A 24,288-nucleotide genomic window follows, 5' to 3' on the forward strand; every position below is an offset into this window, starting at 1 on the left:
AATTATCCTTTCAACTCCCACAACTCTACACAAAACATTACCGAAAAGAAAGACCAAGGCAATAAGGTTTCAAAAAGTTAATTTGATTTATCCCAGTTGTCAATAAATATCACAATCGTTGTTAACATGGTGTCAAATGCATGATACAAATATCTCTACAATGCTTTTGAACACTGCACAAGCCATAAAGCAAGTGTATCTTCATCTTACATTTAATTTCTCCATTACCACCACTGTGGGGCAGAAATTCACCAGTGTAGACTCTCAGGTTGGCGTTAATATAAAACAAAGCAGCCACAATGAGCATCAAATTGAGCATCCTGCTGAGAGACAACTGGTGCATTCAGGTTCACAAATGTTTGGTCTTGAGTAAAATTCTCACATCTGATGATTGCATGGATGAGACACTTTGCTGTGTTTTCTCATGTTTGTATGATACTAAATTTAAGACAAGTGGGAAAATATATATAACACAATTCTATAAATTTGTTATCCTACATGCAGCCTTGATACACCTCTACGATAACCAATTGATTGTTACAACCGTAAGGAGATTATTCTCTTGTATGAGAGGGTGTCTTGGCTGTGTCGCATACTGAACAGGATAAACAAGAGATCAATCAGTAGTTACATTGATTGGAAGAAAATATAAAGCTACTAACAACAATAATATCACTATTTTACCGTGTTTGTTTATTTTGTTCATAACTGGCATGAAAGCATTCAATTCCATTTATTTGCAACATGATTCTCAGCTGAGTTTAAGTTGTAATACTGTGGTCACATGCAAAATCAATCTTTGATCTCATTAGTTAGTTTTTTTAAAAAGTACTGATAACAATATTCATCTTCAGAAACATTTTTAAAGAATGCATTCTAGCAAGGTCACCATTAGTACAAAATCTACTGATTTCATGTTAACAATGTCGCTCTAAACTACAAACGTAGTCTGCAACAAGAGGGGGCATTATCTCCAAACCACACAACTTCTGATTATCTGAGGCTGTAAAAATGGCTGACAAAAGCCATTACCATGGAGCCCAAAAGGAGGAAAATATCTATTTGGTAATAGGGTCAGACAAACAAAACATAGATAGGCACTCCTTGTGCGAAGTACAATCCAATTCTTCTCCACCTTTAGCCCATCATATCAAGTGGTTACAAAACGGTTATGATAAAATACGTACGAACTAAAAACAACAGTCTCTTCAAAATGTGTTCACATGGATTATTTCATATTTAACATGTCGATAGCTAGCCCAACAAACTGAGGTAAAGTCACTGGCTGTCTGCAGCTGAGTGATGACAGTATAACACAGAGCAGGCAGAAAAACTTGACAAACACGCCCGTTCTGAAAACTTGTCTAAAAACCTTCCAAAAGAGCTTTGATTGTAAGATTTGGAGTCACAAGTGATGAGCCGTTTCAGGGCTGATTTGTAGGAAATGCCGTGTGACTCTAGTGCGACAAGTGGCGATTTTAATAAACAAACTGCATGGAGGAGGAAGAGGGGACTGGGAGGAGGTAAAGAGTTTGTGGAGGAACAGCGCATATGAGGTAGGCTTTTGCTGTAAACAAAAAAAAAAAGAAAAAGTTTTGCAGTAAAAGGGAGAAGTAACTTATCAAATGTGGGAAGGAAGACCAGGGAGTCTGTGGCAACACAAGGGAACTTCTCACACAACACCTCAGTACAACAGAGACCTACAGGTTAATCATACAAGCTCATCAAAAAATATACAAAACAAAAAGAAATGCACAACTATGTATAACTCAAGAGGTAGTTGCTAATATCAGTACATGAATCAGTTACATATGTCTCTTCACCGTTGCTTAACAGAGTTTGTAGAGTCAGTCAGTGGATGATTCCCAAAAGAATAAAATACACTTTTTTGGTTAATTCCCTGAGAACAGTTCATCATCCTGAGAGGAATTGTGTGTAAAAATGTAAAAATACATCATACAAAAAGATGTTGCTTCCATAAAGATCTGAGCATGGGCTGTGCTCCGTATGCCGTTTGGTCATTCACTTCTTTTTTTTTTTTCTCCTGTCATGCTGCATTGTTGAGATTTGATTTTTAACGCACGCACACATTCAAAAGCTGTACATAAAAAACAATAATAACTGCAGTGTTGCGCTTTCAGCAATAAGTCCCTCTTATTGTGAAAGGGCGAGGATAGCAAGCACTTCAGCAAGTCTCAACTTTTAAATGCCTTCAAAAAATAAAGCCAAACTCTTTGGTATAGAAATATACCAAAAAAAGTTGGTTGTCTACTTAGAGCTTTTTAAAAAAAACACACACAAGCTAGTTTCATATCATCATACAAAGTTATTTTGATTTGTCAGAACATTAAGATACAACCCCGAAGCCGACCCCGGTGTGAACTTTTGTGAGGAGTCGACTTCAGATGAGCTCTTTTCACATTCAATATGGTCAGAGAAGAGTTGTTAGGTCACAAATAAGTGCCACTAAAGCCATGCTTGGGAGTCAAGTTATACCAAAAGCAGCACTTTTTCTCTCTCTCTTTCTCTCTATCCATCTTTTGTTTTCAGCGAGTCTAAAGCAGCAGCAGTGGCGACGCCCGGTCCTAAAGAGGAGCAAGCGTTACCCGGCTGCTGCTGCTGACTAACAACTGGTAGGCACAGATGGAAGAGGGACAGGTGGTTGGATCTCACTGCTGGGAGAGCAAAAAAAACAGCTTGACGTTCTGCGACATTCATCTTCGAGAGGAAGAGTTGGTGAGGTATTAAGTAAGTAGAGCAGCTGTGATGATACTGAAATGGTGCGAAAGTACACCTTCAATCAAACGAGGTGAGTGTTTTTGTTTGTGCTGTGTCAGAGGTGATCGCTATGATGGAGTATTAGGGCCACATTGAGGAAAAAAATGTCAAAGTTTATGAGAATAAAGTCCAAATTTTACGAGAATTAAGTCATAATATTACGAGAATTAAGTCATAATGTTACAAGGGTAATATCTGAAGAGCAGCCAGCCGCCTGCGCTAAAATGACTAAATTCATGAGTCATTTTCAAATAAAATCACCTTTCAGAGTCCTGTTCTGAAAGAGAAAGTATGTCGTATTTGTGAAACCATTGATATGTAGCTGTTTAGTGTGCTTGTGCATTACTAGGTAGGAGATCTCGCATGCTACCGGGTGTGTTAAATAAATACAGCTCCGGCTCAAGTTGTGTTAAGCTTCCTGTGCGATCATTTACAAGCATAACTTCACAAGATGTTCACTGTGAAGTTAGACTTCACACGTTCCTCATTTTAGTGCAGGCGACTGGCTGCTCTTCTGATAATTATAATATTTAGGCTAACAATAGTCTAAAATTACGACTGTATTCTAATAAAGTAATGACTTTATTCTTGTAATATTGCGAGTTTCTTCTCTTATGACTTTATTCTCATAATATTACGACTTTCTTCTCTTATGACTCTATTCTCGTCATATTACGACTTTCTTCTCTTATGACTCTATTCTCGTAATATTACGACTTTCTTCTTATGACTGTATTCTCGTAAAATGGCGACTTTATTCTCGTAATCTCTCTTTTGTTCCTTTAATGTAGCCCTAACACTCCATCGTATATCGCTGACTGAGAAGGCATGGAGTAAAAACTAATTGATTTGTGGTTAAATAGAGAGAGCGCTACAAGATTTCACACAACAACAAAGTATCCCATTCAATATACAGGGCTATCACCTATGTCAGCTAAATCCTTATATACGCGTTACTTAAAGTTAATAGAATTTCAATTATATCTTGTGACTTTACATATATATTAATGACTTATACTATGATTTATAAACTGCAATGTTATTTTCAACTAATTAAGCAACAACCAAAATTGAAGTCTAATGATCAGTCCATTACTTTGCATCTAAACTACCTGGATTATATGCTGTTTAATCTACGGCGTGTCTATCTCTAACAAGAGGAAACTGAGCGTTAATAGTGTTGACCCCAGTCGTGCTTTCTTTCGGAGCATGCACAGCACACACGCACACAAACACACACTTTCTCTCTCTCTCTTTCACACATGCTCACTCTTTGACAATCAGTTGGTCCAGTCTATTTCATGGAAGAGAGAGGTATGTAGTGAGTGTTTCAAGATTACAGAGAACGTGTTTAGCAGCCCATTGTCTTTTTTAGAAAAAAAAAATCCCTCTGGAATCCATAAAGTTTCCCTAAAGGTAACTATAAGCCGAGCTAACAATCCTCAGAGTCTGGATTATCGCTGAGAGGGTCTTTTAAAAGTCTTCTTCTAATCCTTCTTAAAATGAGCTACTGTGTGCGCTTAAAGGATGCATCGTGATGTACGGAATGATTAGGCCTACAGGATATAAATTTGCAGCTTTAAAATCGTAAGGAAAAAGCATTCAAAATGGCCGACACGTAGGTCCATGAGGGATAAAAAAAAAAGGAAGAAAAATAATCATCAAACTAAGAATCATACCGTGTTGTTTCACTCTTGAGCTGCACTGATTGAAACAAGACAAACAGTCATTCCCTGCAGTCACCATTCCAGCGGCGGATGCCAAAGCTGCACCAGACGACTGCAAGTCAGTCACACGCATTCACACATGTCCGTACCCCGGTGATTGCTGCCATAGCTGCGCTGGTTAGAAAATAAAAAAAACAAATCAAACAAAAGTAAAGAAATCAAGACCTCCCATTTTTCACAGGTGTGAGGTAGATGAGGGGGGTTCGGAAGGGGGCGGGGCTTCAGGTATCCTTGATTGAAGGGGAGACATGAGGATCAGGGGGGTTAGCGGTGATTTGTTCACCTCTATGGGCTGTTTTTCAGGATTTCCTCCACCTCTGGGTGCGCGGGCCGCGTGTGTGGGGCTCCTCGGGGGAGGAGGAGGAGCCCTCCAGGGGAGACGAGCCGGAGCGCTCCTCCTCCTCAGGGGGGCAGAGGTAGGGCCCGGTGCCTGGGCTGAAGGCCGAGGTAGACGCATGTTGGTCCTGAGAGCCTGTGGCGGGCGCCAGCGCCTTGTGGGGACACTGAGCCACCATGTGCGTGATGCTCTGGCAGTAGTGGCATTTCTTTGGCTGGGGGGGCAGGCCACACTCCTTGGCATGGTGGTCCAGACCTCCACAGTTATAACAGCTGCAGAGGGAGGAGGAGACAGAGAGGAGAGACAGAAGATGATGACAAATATAGCAACAAAAAGTATAAAACCTCATTTTTTTCAGGAAATAGAAACAATATTAATAATAATTGTATTTTTTTTTTTATCGTATTTAATACATTATTCTTCAATTTTTAACAAAACTGACGCCTGACTTCTCTGATCAAACAAACATCCCCAGTGTGTCCTCATCAAACCTCTAGCTGCAGAGCTGCTCGACGTAGGACTCGCCACTAGATGGTGCTCTGACACATGCTATGGCTCTGGATCACATGTGAGCAGCACTCTGTGGCATACCAAGCTACAGTGTGTTATTAAATTTGACACGGAGCAATTGGCTGCTGAAAGAGCCAAAAAAAAAAACTGTGAAGCCAAAAGCGGCTTCAGTCGGCCCGGATGCCACAGACCGCTCGGGCCCGACAGCTAATCAGAGGGACAATTTAAGCGACTTTAGGTGTTACATGTTTTTACTGCCGGGCCGCTCTGCAAAGCTCAACTCTCCTCAGGCCTCAGAGTCGAAGACATGTGACTCATCCGCTGTTTTGACATTTTCCTCATACCAGTGAAACACATCACTGTGCTTCATGGGGATTTTAATTAGAGGTTATGTCCAAACAGTGTCTTTACTCAGAGGCTACATAAGTATGAAACAATGATTCACCATCCAGCTTTTTAAACACATTCAATATGAGCTCTAACTCACAAAGCAAGCATGGACACAGCTAGAAAGCATGTTAGCAAGTCGCTAGTGCTTCATGAGAAAAACATGGTGCCAGGTTTTCCTACAGATGGCTCTAACTCTCAGTGCAGTTAACATCCTTCTTTTCCATCCATTTCAAAGAGTTTTTAATCAAACAAAGACATGAGCAGACCTGAACGCATGTCTATTACATAACAGCACCTCTCTCTATACTGCAGTTAACTTCTTACTAACAGGATTAGCAGGTTAAAACTCAGAGGAATACATCCAACAAGATTGAAAAACACTTTTAACAGCATAACTTGAGTACTTTATTTAATTTGCCTGTTTTGTGAGCTGCTGTGACGAGTAAATTTCTCCTTTGGGGATCAATAAAGCTTATCTCATCTTATAGGAAAAACAGTCATAAAACATTTATGGTCCAAAAAGGTCTTCACTGAACTTATTAAAACTTCTCTTATCAAAAGACGATGATTTTAATGTGTTTTTTTACCTTGACATGTTTCAACTGCTGTCTTCCTCAGAAGAGTAAAGGGAAAAAAACACCTTGAAATCATCAACTATTGATAAGAAAAGTATCAATAATACATGAGATTCTATGGTATCAATAACTATGCAGTAATCTGTAGCAGAATTTAGTGTATATTTTACCCACATTTTTAATGGCTCACATTCTGTTAAAATGACAAGATAAATTACAGCTAAATGAGTCAAAGGCCTTCACTAAAAGAACTTCGACATTCCAGCCCGTTAGTCACTCAACATTACACAGATGTTAAGACTCTAAATCACACTGTGTGTTACATTAACACACACTGTACTTTAATATTGTCTGTACACTATTTTTAGTTTTATACTGTAAGCTTTGCACTCGCCAATATCAATATATTTAATTACACCTGTTGTACTTATTTTGTATTATAGGTGTTGCCTATTTATTTCTAAGTCTTTTGCTTATTTTTATTCTCGTTCTGTGTTAATTGTTCTGCACCAAAACACAGAAACAAATTCCTTGTATGTGTAAACCTGCTTGTTAATAAATTCTGATTTACAGAAACCAATGCTTTGAGTGAAACGCAACTACATTTTTCTTAGCAACAAAGAATCATCAACGCTGAGGCACTGCTCTTTAGCATCGCACAATATGTCGTCATGTCTAAATCAGATTAATGACTGTATTCTCTGTGAAAGTTTTCTCATGAGGTTTTTGTCTTGGATACATTGCATTCATTTACGATGATCCAGAAATCACATCAACTTTTTGATGACTGTTGCTGTACATAAAGAAACTGGAAACCACCATAATGAAGACAAGATGGCTGAAAATATTTGGGAAATTACTCATGGTGTACAACAAGATAGTAACATTATCTTTCAGAAACAGTATTTGAGGTGAACTCTTAAGTTATTATTTTCACACACACAAAAAAATAACTTGATGGCGCCGTCCCGAGCAGCAGCCTGCTAGAGTTGCTCCTCGTCTTGTATCTTTTATTTATTGTATTGTTCTTACTACATAACAACTGTTAATACTACTATCATTTTAACTGCCACCATTACTTCCTGCCTACTTTTGTAATATTGTTTTTATTTTCGGCACTGTCTGTTTTGCATTAACCCATACACTTTATATTTTCCCTTATATTTGAGTAGTTTTTCTCTACTTTTTGTGCTGTATTTTTGAAACTATCTGGCACCATAATTTCCTTAGGGATTAATTAAGTTCTATCTTATCTTAAAAGCTGAATATTTCAACACAGCTCTTATGTATCTAACACTTCATAAGACTTGCAAACTAGTGCACCGGTGTAAAGAACAAATGACACAATAGTTGGTTGCATAACAGAGTGACCAGCAGGGGTCAGAGCAGCGTAACTGCCACAGGAGCGGCTCACACTGAGCGCGCTCACAACGACAGATTACATCACAGCCATCTACCTGCCGTGCCCGCAACCAACACTGCCTTGCCACCACCTCAGTAGAAGCTGGCGACACTTGACCTAACACTGGATCAATTATCCCAAATAAGCTGAATTATTCAGCTGCGTAAACCAATGAGGGAGCCTCGTCATCCAGATACTGTTTCCTCATTTCTAACACGAGCTTTTCTTTCACACCTTACAAAGCTGGAGCTGTGGAGGCAACACAAAGAGAGCTGGACTTTCTAATGTTAATGCAGCCTTATGGTCATGTGATGCTCTTCCTACATCAGATACAGAACACGCTCCGGTTAGGTTCGGCTCCGCTATACGTCATTCTCTGTCTCCTCTGCTTAAACCAGCAGGCGTTTTCAAGGAGCTCCATATGTCCTCCCTCTGACAGATTTTAGCAAAGCAGCCTTCAGGATTTTACTGAGGACAAAACAATTGATTGAGCTGCTGCCGCATTGAGATGCATATAAGCCCAATCCATCCCCGCGCTAATGCCGTCTCTAATGTAAAAGCTGGCAAATTGATTTAAAATAGCGGCGATGGCAGGCAAAGTGCCCTATTCAATTCCTTATTATGGTGCACAATAACCATAGCAACAGGCATGTAGTCTGGCAGATTGAATAGATCTAATCTATAATCTCAGCCCACTCAGAGAGAGCTCACTGCAGAGAGATGTACACATAACATATGTCTCCTGCTATAGGCAGCTTTCTGAGAGCAGCCGTCTCGTAAATTTAGGGGGTTTTTTTGGCTGTAGCAAAGACTTATGGGATATGAGTGCATAAATATGAATCATACATCCCTGCACATGTAAAAAAATTCTTCTCCAATTTCCCACACTCACCGGTCTCCCTTTGGTTTGCGTTTCTGGAGTGGGATCTTCCCTTTGGGTCTCCTCTCGCTGCCTGCACAGGGTCCCCCACCAGGTCCGGTCACCCGCAGGGACTCCAGGCCCTTGGAGGACTTCTTATAGGTGAACTCCACCTGCTCACCCTCCTTTAAGCTGCGGAAGCCCTCCATCACCAGTTTGCTCTGTTGGGAGGAAAAAAGCAATTATCCATTTAAAAGCGGCAGGCTCTTATAGCTCGATGAATTCATAATGATAATGCTGCCAATACACAAGGGACTGTGTTAAAGTCAGGTTGTTGTAAAAGGCTAAAAGTGTGATAGAAATTTGTTCTCCGGTTACATTAAATCGCTCTGATTTCAATATCAAAGCTGAAGGTTGCTTTCGTCTCTGTCGGGGTGATTGATGAGAAGATATAGCAACAATCATTCAAACATTCAGGGTAACAAAGCAGTAATAATTTACATCTGAGTCAGTGTCGAGATGTATTTTACCTTGACTTGATCTGACAAAGGCTGAATGCTTTTCTTTCAGTAGACGAGTGAAAATTAGTCTGTCTCTAGAAAATGTCACTTTTCTAACAAAAGAAAAGACGACACTCCGCTCCCATCGCTGCTTATTTAACGCTCAAATATTGTTGTGAATTTAGACGGAAAATTCGACCCGTTTTATCTCCAAAAAACTTCCACAGAAGAGCCTGCTTAAGCTTACTGTGATGTCTCACGCAGCACATAATGTACACATCATTTCAAACATGGTGAAAGTGGTTCGCTCCAACTGCCATGACAGCCTGAGCACAGAGTGACTTATCTCACACGGCGTCCTTGCTTTACTCTCTTTATCTACTTTTCGCAGAGACACCACTTCCTATCGCTTCTGCAGCTAGAAAAAGACGAGAACGTCGCACCCATGCAATCTTTGTCTTTCCGCACATCCACCACCCATTTTATCTACATGATCGCCATTATTGATTTAGTTCCTACATAACCCCTGGACAATGATTTATGTGTTTCTGATGGCACAGAACGGACGGCTGATATGCACTGTATCCGTGACCTTCATGAATCGCAGGCAGCCCTGCAGATCTCGGCGTAGGTAAACACACCCACACGAGCATGCAGTGTGCAGAGCAAACCTACTACCTACTATACACGGAGGCCTAAAAATAACAATGCAGCCGATCTGTAAATTCAGCGCCCGCTGTAGAGGCAGATGTGTAGGAGACAGGAAGAGAAAGGAGCAAATGAGCAGAGGGAATCAAATGTGAAACAAGAGAGGAAGGAGAGAAAATGTGCTCAGCAGCATTTTTTTCTATAATGTCTGTCGACGACAGCACTTACAGGAAGCTAAAGGTGCTCTATACGGGGTCTATTTATAGATGTATATGAATATGTAAGAGCAGAATAAGTGGGAATGTTAGAGAGAAAAGGGGAAATGGCAAAGGAAGAGTGAATTAATTAAGAAGAGTGTTTCAACTCTGCACTCCGATGTGTATCTAACTGTTACGAAGGTGCCATGATGGATATGTAGGGCTGTGATTTTAAAAAGAGAGACAACGTTTAAATGGGAAAATATATTAAAGGCACTTCCTGTTTCTTTGAGTGCATGCTAATAAGAAGGAAAAAATGAGTTAAATTGTTTCATTTGCAAGAAGATTCACGTCCTAAAAATCATAAATTATAACCGACGAGTTAAAGCAAAAGAGTTGTCTGCATTCAGCGATTTCAAAAGAAAAGGTTGATTTAAATAAACTATTTTTTGTGTGATTGTAACAACTCAAAGGGTTTGGATCCCTTTGAGTTGAGGAAAGGGCGTTCTGGGAACACCATTTCAGGGATCGAGGGAACCCACAGATACAAAGTGTTCTGGTGAACACGACTAATACGTTTAACTGACGAGTTAAAACGAGATGTTTCTGATACTTCACGTGTTAGAAAGCATCCTTGGGGAAATAAGGATAAGTTGTAGTGTTCTGCCCGGACCTGATATGTCTTTTATCCCTATATATTTAGTGTTTTTGTATCTATTCTTTGCTTTGAGTCACATTTCTGTTAATGTTCTATACGCTCTGTTTGTAACTGTGTAAAGCACTTTGAATTGCTCTATGTGTGAACGGTGCTCTACAAATAAACTTAATTTTAAATAATAAAATCACTTCTTCGTAAAATAATTGTCTTTACATCAACAAGAAGAGTTTTAGAAATTCAGAATTGTCAGAACATCTTGAACGTCCAAGAAAACTTTAAAAAATATACTCCTGACATTTCCTAAATCTGGGCTCTGAGCAGAATGTAATAAAGTGGATTAAGATGCAGATTTTCACAGACTGCAGGAAAATCTTTTCAGGATATAAAGATTTAATCACTGAAGTTTATGTTTGATAAATTTACTTTATACTTCACAACCTTCACAACTAAATATAAAATACGAACTTTGCACAGATTTGAGTGTGCGGATGTTTTTCCATTCATTTCACCAGTTTTAGCTTCAGCACCTCAATCAGGTCTGACACCAGGTGAGCCGTGTTTGGTTCTATTTTTAGACTGCACAACCTTAAAATGTAGGTATTTTAGGAACCCATAATATATAAAAACAATAAGGAGAAAATACTTTTGATTAAAGAAGTAAAGATTTATACAATTTGTTCTCATTGTGAACTAATATTTCATTCCAAAAAATGTTATTAAAGGAAGTGAAATGTCTCATTTCTATTGTAAGAATTTTAGGAAATCCTTAAAACTAACAGACATGGATGTTCATTTGTCCTGTTTTTGTTGATTTCAAAGAGATCTACTTATTGGAATATTTTAGTAACAATTATTTTTCAAAAACATAACCATGTATTTCGAGTAAATCTCATTATGAGTAACTTAAAATGATGAGGCAGCCTGCACATATCACTTTAAGCTATGAAGGACGACTGGATTGGGATTGTCAACGAAATACAGCGTACAGAGACCTTAAGATCACGATTTGAACAATATATGAAATATTGGAAAAAATGGCCGACATATTCTGAGGGATGTAACCGACTGTCTGGATAATTGAATAACTCTGACCTGCACCAGTGTGTACTAATGTGTTTCTCATACCGACTGCTGTAATAAAAGTTAAAAAGAAATTAGAGCAAAATGAGTTTGAAATTTGAAAAACAATTAAACAATTACATTTCTTAGTTTACTTTACTTTAAAAAGTGCCTATTATTTACTCTAAATTTCTTGTTACAGTCACATTACTTGTAATTAGGGGAAATCCCTGGTGTTCAAATATTCAGCACAAGTAATTCACCATAAATATATTCATTGCTTTCTCCCTAAGCTGTTCTCTCCGACTCTCTCCCTGCAGTTGCTGAGAGTTAGAGCCACGCCGGCTTCGCTTGTTGTCGATGGCTGATGGAGGACTCGTTCAGGTATTGGATTTGGCTTTGAGGAAAGGACGAGGATCGGGGAATGGAAATAAGGGAGAGCAGAGACTTTGCACAACAGGTATGGGCTGAATAAAACAGAAGGAAAGGCGAAGCTGAGAAGCAAACTGAGCTTGTGGCTTTATTTAACTAATTACAATCAATAGCGAGTGGCAGCGCTGCAGAAACACTGATTCAACAATTCAACAATCAATACTGTAATAACGTATCAATCAAAACTGCTATTCCATGCACACACCTATGCACACCGTTCTATTTCTTATATTGAACAAAGCAAGGAGACTCCAGCAGTCAGAACCCTTTTTTCAGATGAAAACACCAACAATAATTACGACTATCGTCACTGGACCTTTCAAATCACTTAAAGGCATTCCTGCTGCAGAAATCACTAAAAAGCAAATTAAAAATTTGCGCCCATCCCCCACAAAACCAAACGCACTCTGAATAATGATGAATAATCATCGACTGCCCTGCAGACTGCGTGGCGCACGAGTCCTTCCTGTTCCTCTCCTGTCTTCAGACCACAAGCAGCTTGTCTCTCCAGGTCAAAGTTGAGTGGTTTGTCTCAGCACCCTACCCCCTCTCCAACCCCGGCAATGCCCACAATGCACCAGTGAGGAAACCACACAACCCCTTTTGTTCTGCAGAAACGCAGGAAAACACACACACACACACACACACACACACACACAGATCTCCTCCATGTAAGACGAGGTATCACACTCAGATGAGTTTATTTCTGAAGCAGCTCCGTCTCTCCACAATTACGTAATATAATGCAGCATGTGGACTTCCAAGTGTGTGTGTGTGTGTGTGTGTGTGTTTGCCTCCATGTGGATGCATTTGACACTAAAAAAAAAAAACTTCACAAATCAGAACCTGTAACCTGAGCCCCCTCCTCTCGAGTGACCTGGCGGGTGTCCTGACCCGTTTCAGTTTACGCACAGAGGTCAGGAAAGGGCACGGCCACGGAGAGGGAACGAAAGAACGTCAGAAAGAGAGAGTAAGGGAGGGAGATCACAAAATGGAGGAGTGGCCTGGAGCAGGGGGGAGGTGGTTGAGGGAGGGAGTTTGGTGGTGGTAGAAGAGTAGGAGGTGGAGGAGGAGGGGGGTTCATGGAAATGCCTCCAGCGCATTCTGTTCAGCTCCAATGGAGGAGCAACTCCTGATCAGTGGCTGGACCTGGGGGGAGCCCAGGAACAAAACCCCCATTTGATCAGGAGCCCCACAGGTCAGCAGCAGAAATCCGGGGGTCAGCGGTATAACCATCCCAGCACCACCCCCTACCCGAGTGGCGGACCACACCAGCTCTCACGCTTTCACTTTCAAGAGCCACCAGCACCTAAAAAGTGCAGAAACCGAGCCTTCAAACAGACACCAGCTTCCTCTAAAATGCTTACCAGCTTCCTTACATGTAATAAATATCTTCCTATAGCGCCACATGTGTGTGACTGTGTGTGTAGGAAGGAGCCGGCGATCAATACGGACTCCAACATCCTGGATAGAAATAGCCCTCCTTTTCATCAGCCGGGCCCTCGTCATCACCAGGCCCAGCAATCAATACAGGAAGCTGTAACGTGAGGGGATGGGGAAGCGGCAAAGAGAGACGAGACCCACCATCCTCCGCCTGCCTCTCGTGGCGACCACCGGCTATGGAACGGCTAATTATGGGATGCTTTAAATCAGAGGTGGCCCACGCTGGATCGTGCTCGTGTTAAAGAGGAAAAGGGGGTGCGTGTGAGTGTGACGGAGATGGCGGTCACCATGTGGCGTGGTGCCATTAAGTAGCTTTTTACACACAGGAAATGCTAAGTGGACAAAGCTGGGCCAGATCAGCTCGGATGGACGTAACCCAACAGGACGCATATAAACCAGAGAAGAAAGAGGGGAGAGAAAAGGAGTGAGAATGCTGCATGAAGGAGGGGGGAAAAAAGAAGCAAAAACACGCCGATGAAAACCACCAACAGAGCCGCTCTTATGACGCTGACACCCAAGCCCTCCTCAACACGTTGTCATTAGTGGCCCTGACCCTTGAACCCTGCCCAACCCCCATCAAACACTTAAAAGCCTTCATGTTTCCCCTGCCTCAAATTAACAACATCCAACACCCCCGATTATGACTGGGGCAAATATTTGATCTGGGAGAGGAAGCACTAGATCATCCTGCTACGTTTATCAGCATGAGAGGGGAAATGAACCTCGCTGAGGTGACTGGTGATAAAACACACAGCCGGCTAATAACCGGAGCCGTTCAAAACAGAAGCACACAATCAAAGCATCGGGGGTTTACACAAACGCTCGACTTCATTCAGAAAATAGAGGAAGTAAATGAAAAATGTCAAATGATAAGAGAAGAGAGATAAACTTAAGATGTTTTTAGGTGATTTTTTTGCTACTTTACAATCAACTTTCACAATAAAAGACCACATGAACACAGTCTTATTTTTTAAAGTGTTTCCTGTAGAGAACTATCCTATAAGAACTATTATTTCTATACAAGCATACATGGGGCTGGGCAATATGACAATATATATCCTTAAAACAAAATGTCTATCGTTTGTGTTTTTCGTCTCTATCGTGATGTCAGAAAAACAGCGGCTGAACTGCTTTACGGCAATTTTTACGCCATTTTGATACGCTTTACGTTCTAGTCCTTGCGGTACAATCCAGAAAACAGAAACTCTGTTCTTTTTATTTGTCAAATATTAAATTCACACAGGATAATCCAAAAATAGGCGTTACCATGTGGGTATTCTTTATAGACTAATTATTAGTTAAATTACCAGAAAATAAGTGATATATATTGTTATCGAGATATGAAAAATCATATATTGTGATATAGGGTTTTGGCCATATCGCCCAGCCCTAGCTTTACATTAAAAACATATATATTTTTATTACAGCTGACCATCCGACAGCTACTGTTTCTCTCTTTTATCATGGCACTGACATCCAGCCTACATGCATTACATTAGCACAGAGGAAGTGGGATCATGCTTAGTAGCAGATTTGCCTGCTCATGACATTGATATAAAGAGATTAACAGGACCAAATCCGATTAAAAGTCGGTCTCGCTAAATTTCTATCTCTACATTCATTAGGAAAAGTGGCAGATTTGTTGTAGAACTAATCTTTTAGACTTTGACGACCAGGCTTTTCTTAAAATGACATTTATTTTATTCTTTCTCTGCGTTTTCTGATGTGGATGATCTCAGTTTTTAACCCTTTACTGATGCATTTCAAATAGGGCTGAGCGATATGGCCAAAACACCATATCACAGTGTAGGATTTTTCATATCTATACGATATATATCGTGTTTTCTTGTAATTTAACTAATAATAAGTCTATATAAAATAACCACATGGTAAAGCCTATTTTTGGAGAATCCTGTGTGAATTAAATATTTCACAAATAAAAAGTACAGAGTTTCTGTTTTCTGGATTGGACTGCAAGGATTGGAACGTCAAGCGTATCAAAATGACGTAGAAATTACCGTTAAGCAGTTCAGCTGCTGGTTTTGTGACATCACGATAGAGACGATATAGACAAAGACATAACGATGTGTATTGTTATATAACGCAGCCCTAATTTCAAACACTGTTTATAAACACAAATAAAGTTAACTCTAAACATACATTTTACTCACTTGCTTTACAATTTCCCAGATGTATTTTATTCCTTTATCTTTTAGAAATGAGCACATTTGTCAATCAATCTTTTAGCTGACGGACAGAAAAAGAATCACATGTAACTATTTAATGAATGTATAATGAATTCCTTCTTTTAGGCTTTTTTCAAACAAAAAAAAAAACACATTCTATAGTTCCAACTTTCTGAATTTGAGCATTGGCTTGTTTTATATATATTATATATATATATATATATTAAATATTTTAGTATCTCTTTATATCTGTCTTTTGTTTATCTTTAATATCTGCAGTGTGTAAATAAGACTGTTACGACATCGTATGGACACTTTTTACTCTTGTAAATATCATCCATCATCTGGCATGAGTCTATGCACACTGTCTTACTGTAAATACTGGAAACTATCTCCCTCATGTAAATTAACCCATCTGTTACATAATTACATACTTGATCTAAATCATATTATTTATTTCAGCAGCGTTGCACTCCTCATATTTGCACTATTGTCTATCGCAGGCTTGTAGATACTAGTTTCATATTTAATGTTGAATGTAGGCTTTCATTTTTAATGTTTGGTGTTTAAGTGTACAAAAAGAGTAAAGTTAAACCGGAGTCAAACTCCTTGTGTGTGCACATACCTGCCCATAAAGCTGATTCTGACTCAGTCAGATAAAAAAACCACACTGGGTTTTAAGTCCCAGAAGACAAAGTAACTATTTCCTGACGTTATGAAGAAAAAGTAAGAAAGTAATTTATCAATAACAAAAAATAGATGTTATTTGAAGCACTTTTGTCTTTCTGACCTTCTGGATTTATTCTTTCTTCTGTGAGGAAATTAAGATTTAAATAGCAGAAAAAACACTCTGATTATGTTTGCTTGAGTTAAAGGTTTGATTGTTGAATGTTTCAGCCTCTTTAGATTTTTTTTTAAAGCAAACTGAATGAAATCAAAGTCAGAGGTGCAAACACAGCCAGCTCTGTGCGGCCGCTCTCTTTGTGTTCCAGGTGAACTGCGCCTTGTTTTGCGCCCTGCTCTGCTTTCTCCTCCGCCACCTTTCCAATTACCAATCATCTCCGCTCTATGTGGCCAGCTCCTCAAAAGGAAGTCACATGACTAGCCTTTCTTCTTCTTTTGCATTTTTTGATGTGCAGAAGAGAAGGGTGGGTTTGGTGGAGGAGGAGGAGCGGGGGAGTGTGTGTGTATGTGTGTGTGTGTGTGTGTGTGTGTTGGGGGGGGATAGTGTGGCTGCAGGAGAGACAAAGCCTGATACTGGCTATCTGGAGGCAGAGATGGGTGGGGCCTGCATGCCAAACGGTGACACGGACCAGAGGTTAATCTCACTAGGGGCCCACTTTAACCTCGCTACACAAAACACACACACACACACACACACACACACACACTCTTGCACGCGCGCACACACTCAAAACCTAAAACATCTTACAACGGTTCACATGTAGACATCAACAACCTGGTGGTTCAGAGAAGAAAGTAACAACCACACACACACACACACACACACACGCAGGGGCTCCATAAATTGAACACACACTCAGGAGAATAGCAGCAGCAGCAGCAGCAAACTGTTCAACATTTCAAACTGATTACCGACAAAGGGCAAGCAGCCCCCCACCTCACCCCGCCACACAGCCCCCCTCACCCCACCCAACCCTCCTGCCTTTTTGTCTTTAAAGAAATTCCTCTTTTTAAAAGAATGCCCGAGGAGAGAGCACCCCCCGTGTCCCAGCAGGAACTCACACACACACACACACACACACGCACGCACACACACTTATAACACACAGAGAAAAAACACTCAGTCCAGGTAGAGAAGAGGTTGACAAACAGAGATAATGAAACGGCTTTGTGCGTGGAATCACTAAGCAGAGAGGTACAGCGGGTGAAGAAGCTTAATTACTCTCTCTCTTTCCCTCTCTCTCTCTCTCTCTCTCTCTCTCTCCGACACACACCTTCAAAAAGGAAGTGATCAGATAGGAGCCCTGATGAAGAGGCCTCCCAGGAAGAGACCCTCTGGCTGACTCGTACTCACTCTCACCCTCCCTCTCTTACCTCCTGCTCCTCTACTCGCTCCTCTTTTTCAAACCTCTCGCCTATGTTTTCCTCCCCTGCTACCGCTGGCACCCCCCACCCCACCCCACCCCACCCCTCCACCACCACCAACACTTATTTTTTCCCACATCCCTCCTCTTTCCCTCTCGTAGGAAAACTCCTCCTCTCTTCTCCCCCTCTTTCTCCTGTCCTCATGCTCCCTCGTCCCCTCCCCATCGCTCTTATACCTCTGCCCCTCTCTCTCTCTCTCTCTCTCTCTCTCTTTCGTACATATAGCATAAGAGTCGTGCAGGAATAAACCTTTAATCTTTGCACTGTTTTCTACTAACCTTATAAACGCAGAAAATAATAACTGACCTTTGTGTCAAGTCAAACTCTCTCTTTAAACACCTTTCAAAATAAGAGCCTATTTTAAATATCCAAATCACACTTCCACTGTACAAATCTAAATGTCGCACACTGTAGCAACATATATGACAACCTGCAGGATTTGTATGCAGCATGCCCACTCTGTAAACTCCCTTCAACACACAATAATAGCATCTTTATGTCAAAATGGCTGCGAGCTGACAGCAGAGAAACACAAGAGGGAGGAACAGTCAGAGAAAATGAGTGACTGCTTTAATGAGTGTATAGATGAGCGCAGAGGAACGGGCTGTTTTGCATACAATATGACAATGTGCTTGTGAATGCATATAGCCCGCGCTTTGTGCTAACATGACAGCTGTTTTCTTGTAAACACATAGCTGGAAACACTGAGGGGGGGGGGGGGGGGGGGGCACTCATGTAAACATGATTTATTGTACACGATTTAATAAATAATTATCATGTTTTTAAATGTGTAAAAATGCAGACAAGTGTTGCACGATTTCAGAAAAGCAACCACCTTTATCGTCGAAACGCGCAGTTCAGCCGAGCCTTTAAAATCCCATCATGCATTTGTGAAAATTTCCCATAAACAGCATTATGAGCAGCACTTACAAGCAGCTTTCCCAAACTACACCTTCCTCCTCTGTATCTATAACATCTCTGCCCAGCAGGGAAATTATCACCCTGGAGTATACAGTGCATGCTGTCTATAGATGCGGCGCATGCAGTCGATGGAGCCACAATATGATGGTATCAATCAAAATAACTGATAGTGCGAGGCTGCAATATGCTCTTCACTGAGCATCTCCTTTGACTTCAAATAGTCCCAGCATCTCGGAGACTGGATCCTCACACACACACACACACTCAGTAAAGGCTGGGATAAAAAAAACATGCATTATTTAAAGTGTGACCCTCCATGCCAGCACTACAGAGAGAGATAGAGCAAAGGTCAATTTACTGCTTCAACATAAATCACTTTTTTATCACCGGTGTTACTGCAGAATTTAAATTATTTCACATCTGACAACAAGAAAAAAGGTTTTTTTTATTTTAAGTTAAAATTATATTTAAAGAAAATAACTAGCTTTATAGTTGTAAAGGTTAATAATGCATTTATAATGAGGAAACGTTAGAAATAAAAAGTCTTTTTAAAAATATTTGATAACAATAAAATAAAGGCAACAAAAAGCTATCAGAAATGTTCAACATAGCAGCTTTAAAGACCTCATAACGTCACTGCAAACTTTAACAGTTGTGTCCAGCTGATGCACGACAAACACATGAAAAAACTATTATTATTTAAGAAGCTAAATCAAGAATAAAATCATCCCACAAACTTCCTGAAGTTCAACAAGACCCAGCTGATGTGGAATGAAGAAAAAAGCCTTCATGAAACATAATATTTTCCAACTCTCCTAGTTTGCCTGATAAGGATCTTTTTTTATTCACCACTTCATCACTGCTGACATCTGACCTCTAATGTGCCCCCCCTCCTCCTTCCCACCAGTTCAGCACAACATCCCCACAATAAAGACACCTCAAGGAGAGGGTGTCAAATGAAACGTGGTGAAAATGCCTCTCCTCATCCTCTGCCGTTCCTCCCTGACTATTTCAGAGCTGCTTTATGGGACCGTAAAAAAGCGCGAGTAAACGGTGGCAGAGAGGGAGGATTGTGGTGCTCTTTGTTTGCTGCAGAATAAGTCGAAAACATGAACTCCACGCGCCATAAATCAAAGAGTACATAGAACGCGGGGAGGGGAAATGTACAGGGGTGATGTGTTACAGTAAAGGAGGACGTTGCAGCAACAGAACACGCTGCCTCCCTGTGTGGATTTTAAAACATGCTTTCCGACATGTTGGCTGGCTGCATGTGAAGCGAGCTCTGCTGTCCATTAGAGCCAAGTGTGAAACTAACCGTGTCACAGCCACACGACATTTCTTCCCTTCCCTTTACAGTGCAAAGGGAGGGAGGAGGGGAGGAAGGGGAGACAGAGCTGGACGCATGTGGCTTAAAGAGGAAACTTAAACGTGTTTTTGTCAAGCCCGTGGACAACGTGTGATTACACACTAACATGTTGGCCAATGCAAAACATCCGGAAGGTACAATGTGGAGGAGGGCTAAAGGGGGCCTGCGGGTATCAAGATGGGATCTGAAGTGACAGTGTTGGAGGGGGAAAAAAGGAAATTAAACTAATCAATCATCCACCGCGTTTTTTAAAAACCGGATGAGTTAAGTGCAGATGTTTGATTCCTCCCTGCTTCGTGTTTGTTTTGTGCTTTTTCGGCGTCAACTTACTTGGTGGACGAAAACATCCAGAGGGGGGTCGACGGGGCTCCCTTCGCTGCCGGTCATTGAGATAAATCCAAAGCCCATCCGGACGTTGAACCACTTGCAGAAGCCCGATCCGGACAGGACCTGAGGGGGTCGAGTCCGGTCCTCCTGCTCGGTGGACTTGGCGGGGTCTTCTCCGCCACCTTTACCCGGCCCTCCTGAAACAATTCATGGGTGGAGAGTGCACACACATGAAGCACAAGTTAGGACATTGTATAAGCTCGGAGATACTACACAACTTGAGGGCTATTTCCCCCTCGCGCGCACCGGTTTATATAAGTTTAACGGGCGATGTTGCGTAAAAACTTCTTGAAGAAGCGTGGGGGGAATCCCCTCCATGCAAACACGGGCTATGTGAAGTTCAGGGCCGGTAGAAATTTCCTACACGACTACTAGTGTTTTCGAAAGCACATTTGGCGCGTGGTGATCCGGTGTGCATGTACGCAACCCTTTTTTAAAAAGTTGTTTGTTACTCCATGACAGATGCTCGCTTCTGTCTCGTGCACAGGCATGCTCAGTATAGTGTAACTTGTGGGGGATTTGTCTCGTGCATCTGCAGCCCGCTCCTACAGTGTGTGTGGAGTTGTAGGCTACAGGATCCTAAAGGCAGGTGTACACATGGTTCCTCGAGCTTTACTAGTGGGCAGAACAGCTCAGTATACGCGCTAACAATGCTTTTATCTGAACGCAGCGAAACATGCTTGGATGTGTTGCTCGCGAGGGGCGGCTCAAGTCGCTTTTATATTTAATGGTTTCAGAGGAACAATCACGTTGCACCTTGCCGCCCCTCCGCCCCCCACCTTTCTACTCGGCACGAGAGGGAAAAACTAAGCAGAAAATAGGAAAATAATTGCAGAATAACCTTCGGCCATGTTTCCCCGCGGACCCTCTGCGCCCAAGTTGCAATAGAGAAGCTTCCTCTGCGAAAACGGGCTGCGGTCGTCACCATTAATCCGACATCCTCGATCCCATCGGTCACCAATTGAGCTCGCATGGTACGGCGTGCTTTCTGCCTTTTGATATTTTTGTCATGTCTCTCTTTCTTCCCTTCAATCCCTTCCTCACTCACACCACCTCTGTACTGCTCTCTCCCTCCTCTCCCTCTCTCTCTCTGCCTCCCTCTCTCTCGCTCGCTCTCTCTCTCTCTCCTTCGCTCTCATTCGCTCGCGAGCTGGCTGTGCCCGTTCCCGTAGTGAGAACACGTGACTTTGTCAATTACATGCTTTCTTGCTGCTAATTTCTGCCCTGTGAGTGCAGTGAGAGGGAGAGAATCGGACTCGCAACCTCGACCAGAAGCGTTTCTTCATTCAGCACGAGCAGCGTGTTAACAAAATAAAAGCCTCTAACATGCAGCAGACTGTACGGTTTATACTGTGTGTTGTTGGAGTGATAAAACTGCATCAGGAGGGGTTGGTGTGGCCACATGAAGCTATTAGACTCTGAGATTAGATTAGATGGGATTCAATTAAATTTTAATGATTCCTTTGGGGATGATTGGTGTAGTCATAGCAGCAGGAAAACACAAAACAGGAAACAAAAACATGAAACAATAAGACAAGAATCAAAGAAAAGAAAGGAAGAGGAGCAACATCTAAACTGATTAGTATTTGTTAAACATTTCTCCCTCACCAGGTGTGTGAACATGCAGTTGTGCTTAATACAACATGTGGATAGATTTTTAAAATAAGCAAATTAGCTTGAGGAGCTTCGAACAAAGAGAGGAACAGTCAGATAAGTTAGCCTAAAATGTCCATAAATAAATAAATGTTATGTGATTATGCGCACACAAGTGCCCGAGCCACATGGCCTTTAAACAACACAACAAATAGATTTGCAAAGGGGAAACATTCGTCACAAACTAACTTCACTTCTCCCATAAATCTTGAGGCTTTAATCCAAACAAAGCACTTTGTTATCAAACACACAATTTGCCACAAATGCCGCCTTTCTTAAAACCTAATTCGTGTTTTTCCTGAGGTCTAAGAATCTTTTCAGATATCTTTTAATAAAGAAGTTACTGATGTTGAAGGTCAACTTGCTAAATCAGATACAAACTAAACTCATGATAAAACATGAAGACACACACTCATAAGGTTTGTCTTAATCTAAGACCTCTAAGTTTGAACTTTTATTTCAGTTAAATAAACTCATTTAAATGTTAAATAAATAACCAAACATTCAGAGAGACCGACCGTCCCTTTTACCTGAGACCTGATGAAGTGAAATAATGTAATGGCCATCCTCCATGCTTTCCATTCATGCACATGTTGTTTTGCAGCTCATGTTGCTCACATACGAGCAGTTACCTCCCAGCATCATGTAGTGGGCACCAGAGGAGAGCTGAACTCACAGCTCAGGAATGTGAGTGGAAAAGCAGAAAAACAAACGTGAAAACTGATGTGCTCAGTCTGACGTGCACTTATCAGGAGGAAACACATACTTTACATACGATTCAAAACATATTCAAAGTGAGGATTAAACCAAGACTGAACACTAGACGTCAGACATTTGTGCTTGTTTCTGTTTCGTGTGTTACAGAAGGATAAAGAAGCAGCTTCAGGCTGTTGATGCTCAGAGTATGAACCAGTTTGCTCTCAGTAAAGTTTGACATCAGTCATCTAACATAAACAAAACTTATTTAGCTTTGTTTGCCAGGTTTAACAACATGAACAGCAGTAACACTTTTCAACGTTTCATGAAGTTAAAACAGAGATAACTTTTATCTTCATGAAATAACTTAAATCAGTTACATTATTATACCTTTGTTCATGTTTGTTCCTTTAAATAATAAACGTGAAGTTTCACGAAAACTGTTTCAAGACAACTTTTATCTTCCTTTACACAAATTATATCACTTTGATTCTTATAACATTGTTAATGTTTGTAACTTAAAAAAAAATTATTCAAGTTTCATGAATATACAAACATTTTCAGTATAACTTTTATCTTCTTACACATAACTTCCATAACTTTGATTCCTAAAACTTTCTTGCTTGTTACTTAAAAAAAACACAGGTAAAGTTTCATTAATATAAAAACTGTTTCAATATAACTTTTATCGTATAAACATATCTTATATCAGTTTGATTCTTCACCTTTTTAATACTTGTTACTTTAAGAATCTTAGGTAAAGTTTTATAAATATAAAAACAGTTTTAATATAACTTTTATCTTCCTTTACACAACATATATCACTTTGATTCTCATAATGTCGTTAATGTTTGTAACTTAAAAAGAATTAATTCAAGTTTCATTAATATAAAAACTGTTTCAGTATAACTTTTATCTTCCTTTACACAATATCACTTTGATTCTTATAACGTTGTTAATGTTTGTAACTTCAGGTTAGTCTCATGAATATAAAAACTGTTTCAGTATAACTTTTATCTTCTTACACATAACTTGTATCACTTTGATTCCTAAAACTTTCTTGCTTGTTACTTAAAAAAACACAAGTAAAGTTTCATTAATATGAAAACTGTTTCAATATAACTTTTATCGTACATACATAACTTATATCAGTTTGATTCTTTACCTTTGTTAATACTTGATACTTTAAGAATCTTAGGTAAAGTTTTATAAATATAAAAACAGTTTTAAGATAACTTTATTCTTAATACACAAAACTTGTGTCTACTTGATTCTTATACCTTTGTTAATACTTGTTACTTTAAAATATATAAGTCAAGTTTCGCACTTCAAACAGTGTTTTAATATAACGTTTATCTTCCTACACAGAACGTGTATCTGTTTGATTCTTATAACTCTGTAAAAGCTTGATCCTTTCAAAAACTTCATTCAAGTTTTATACGTTAAAAAAACTAA

At 40.3% G+C, this 24,288-nt stretch overlaps 1 protein-coding gene across 1 annotated transcript; it reads right to left on the reverse strand.

Moving 5' to 3' along the window:
- Positions 1-4,804: 4,804 nt before the first annotated feature.
- Positions 4,805-21,500, reverse strand: lin28b (lin-28 homolog B (C. elegans)). The gene is made up of 4 exons (XM_069657622.1): positions 21,326-21,500; positions 20,428-20,621; positions 8,612-8,799; positions 4,805-5,114 (listed from the first exon to the last, which is right to left on the reverse strand). The coding sequence occupies exons 1-4, from the start codon at positions 21,333-21,335 to the stop codon at positions 4,805-4,807; spliced, it is 702 nt and encodes a 233-aa protein (XP_069513723.1). The 5' UTR covers positions 21,336-21,500.
- Positions 21,501-24,288: the final 2,788 nt, after the last annotated feature.

The sequence above is a fragment of the Semicossyphus pulcher genome, unplaced genomic scaffold (genome assembly GCF_022749685.1).
Source record: "Semicossyphus pulcher isolate SPU_LCO1_2020_fin unplaced genomic scaffold, fSemPul1.0.p SCAF_11, whole genome shotgun sequence".
Taxonomy (NCBI): Eukaryota; Metazoa; Chordata; class Actinopteri; order Labriformes; family Labridae; genus Semicossyphus; species Semicossyphus pulcher.

Excerpts from the sequence above, each read along its gene's own strand:
- lin28b (XM_069657622.1), bottom strand. Across the intron at positions 8,800-20,427 it reads TGGATGTTTTCGTCCACCAA|AGCAAACTGGTGATGGAGGG; the intron begins GTAAGTTGACGC and ends TCCTCCCAACAG. Across the intron at positions 5,115-8,611 it reads CGCAAACCAAAGGGAGACCG|CTGTTATAACTGTGGAGGTC; the intron begins GTGAGTGTGGGA and ends CTCCCTCTGCAG.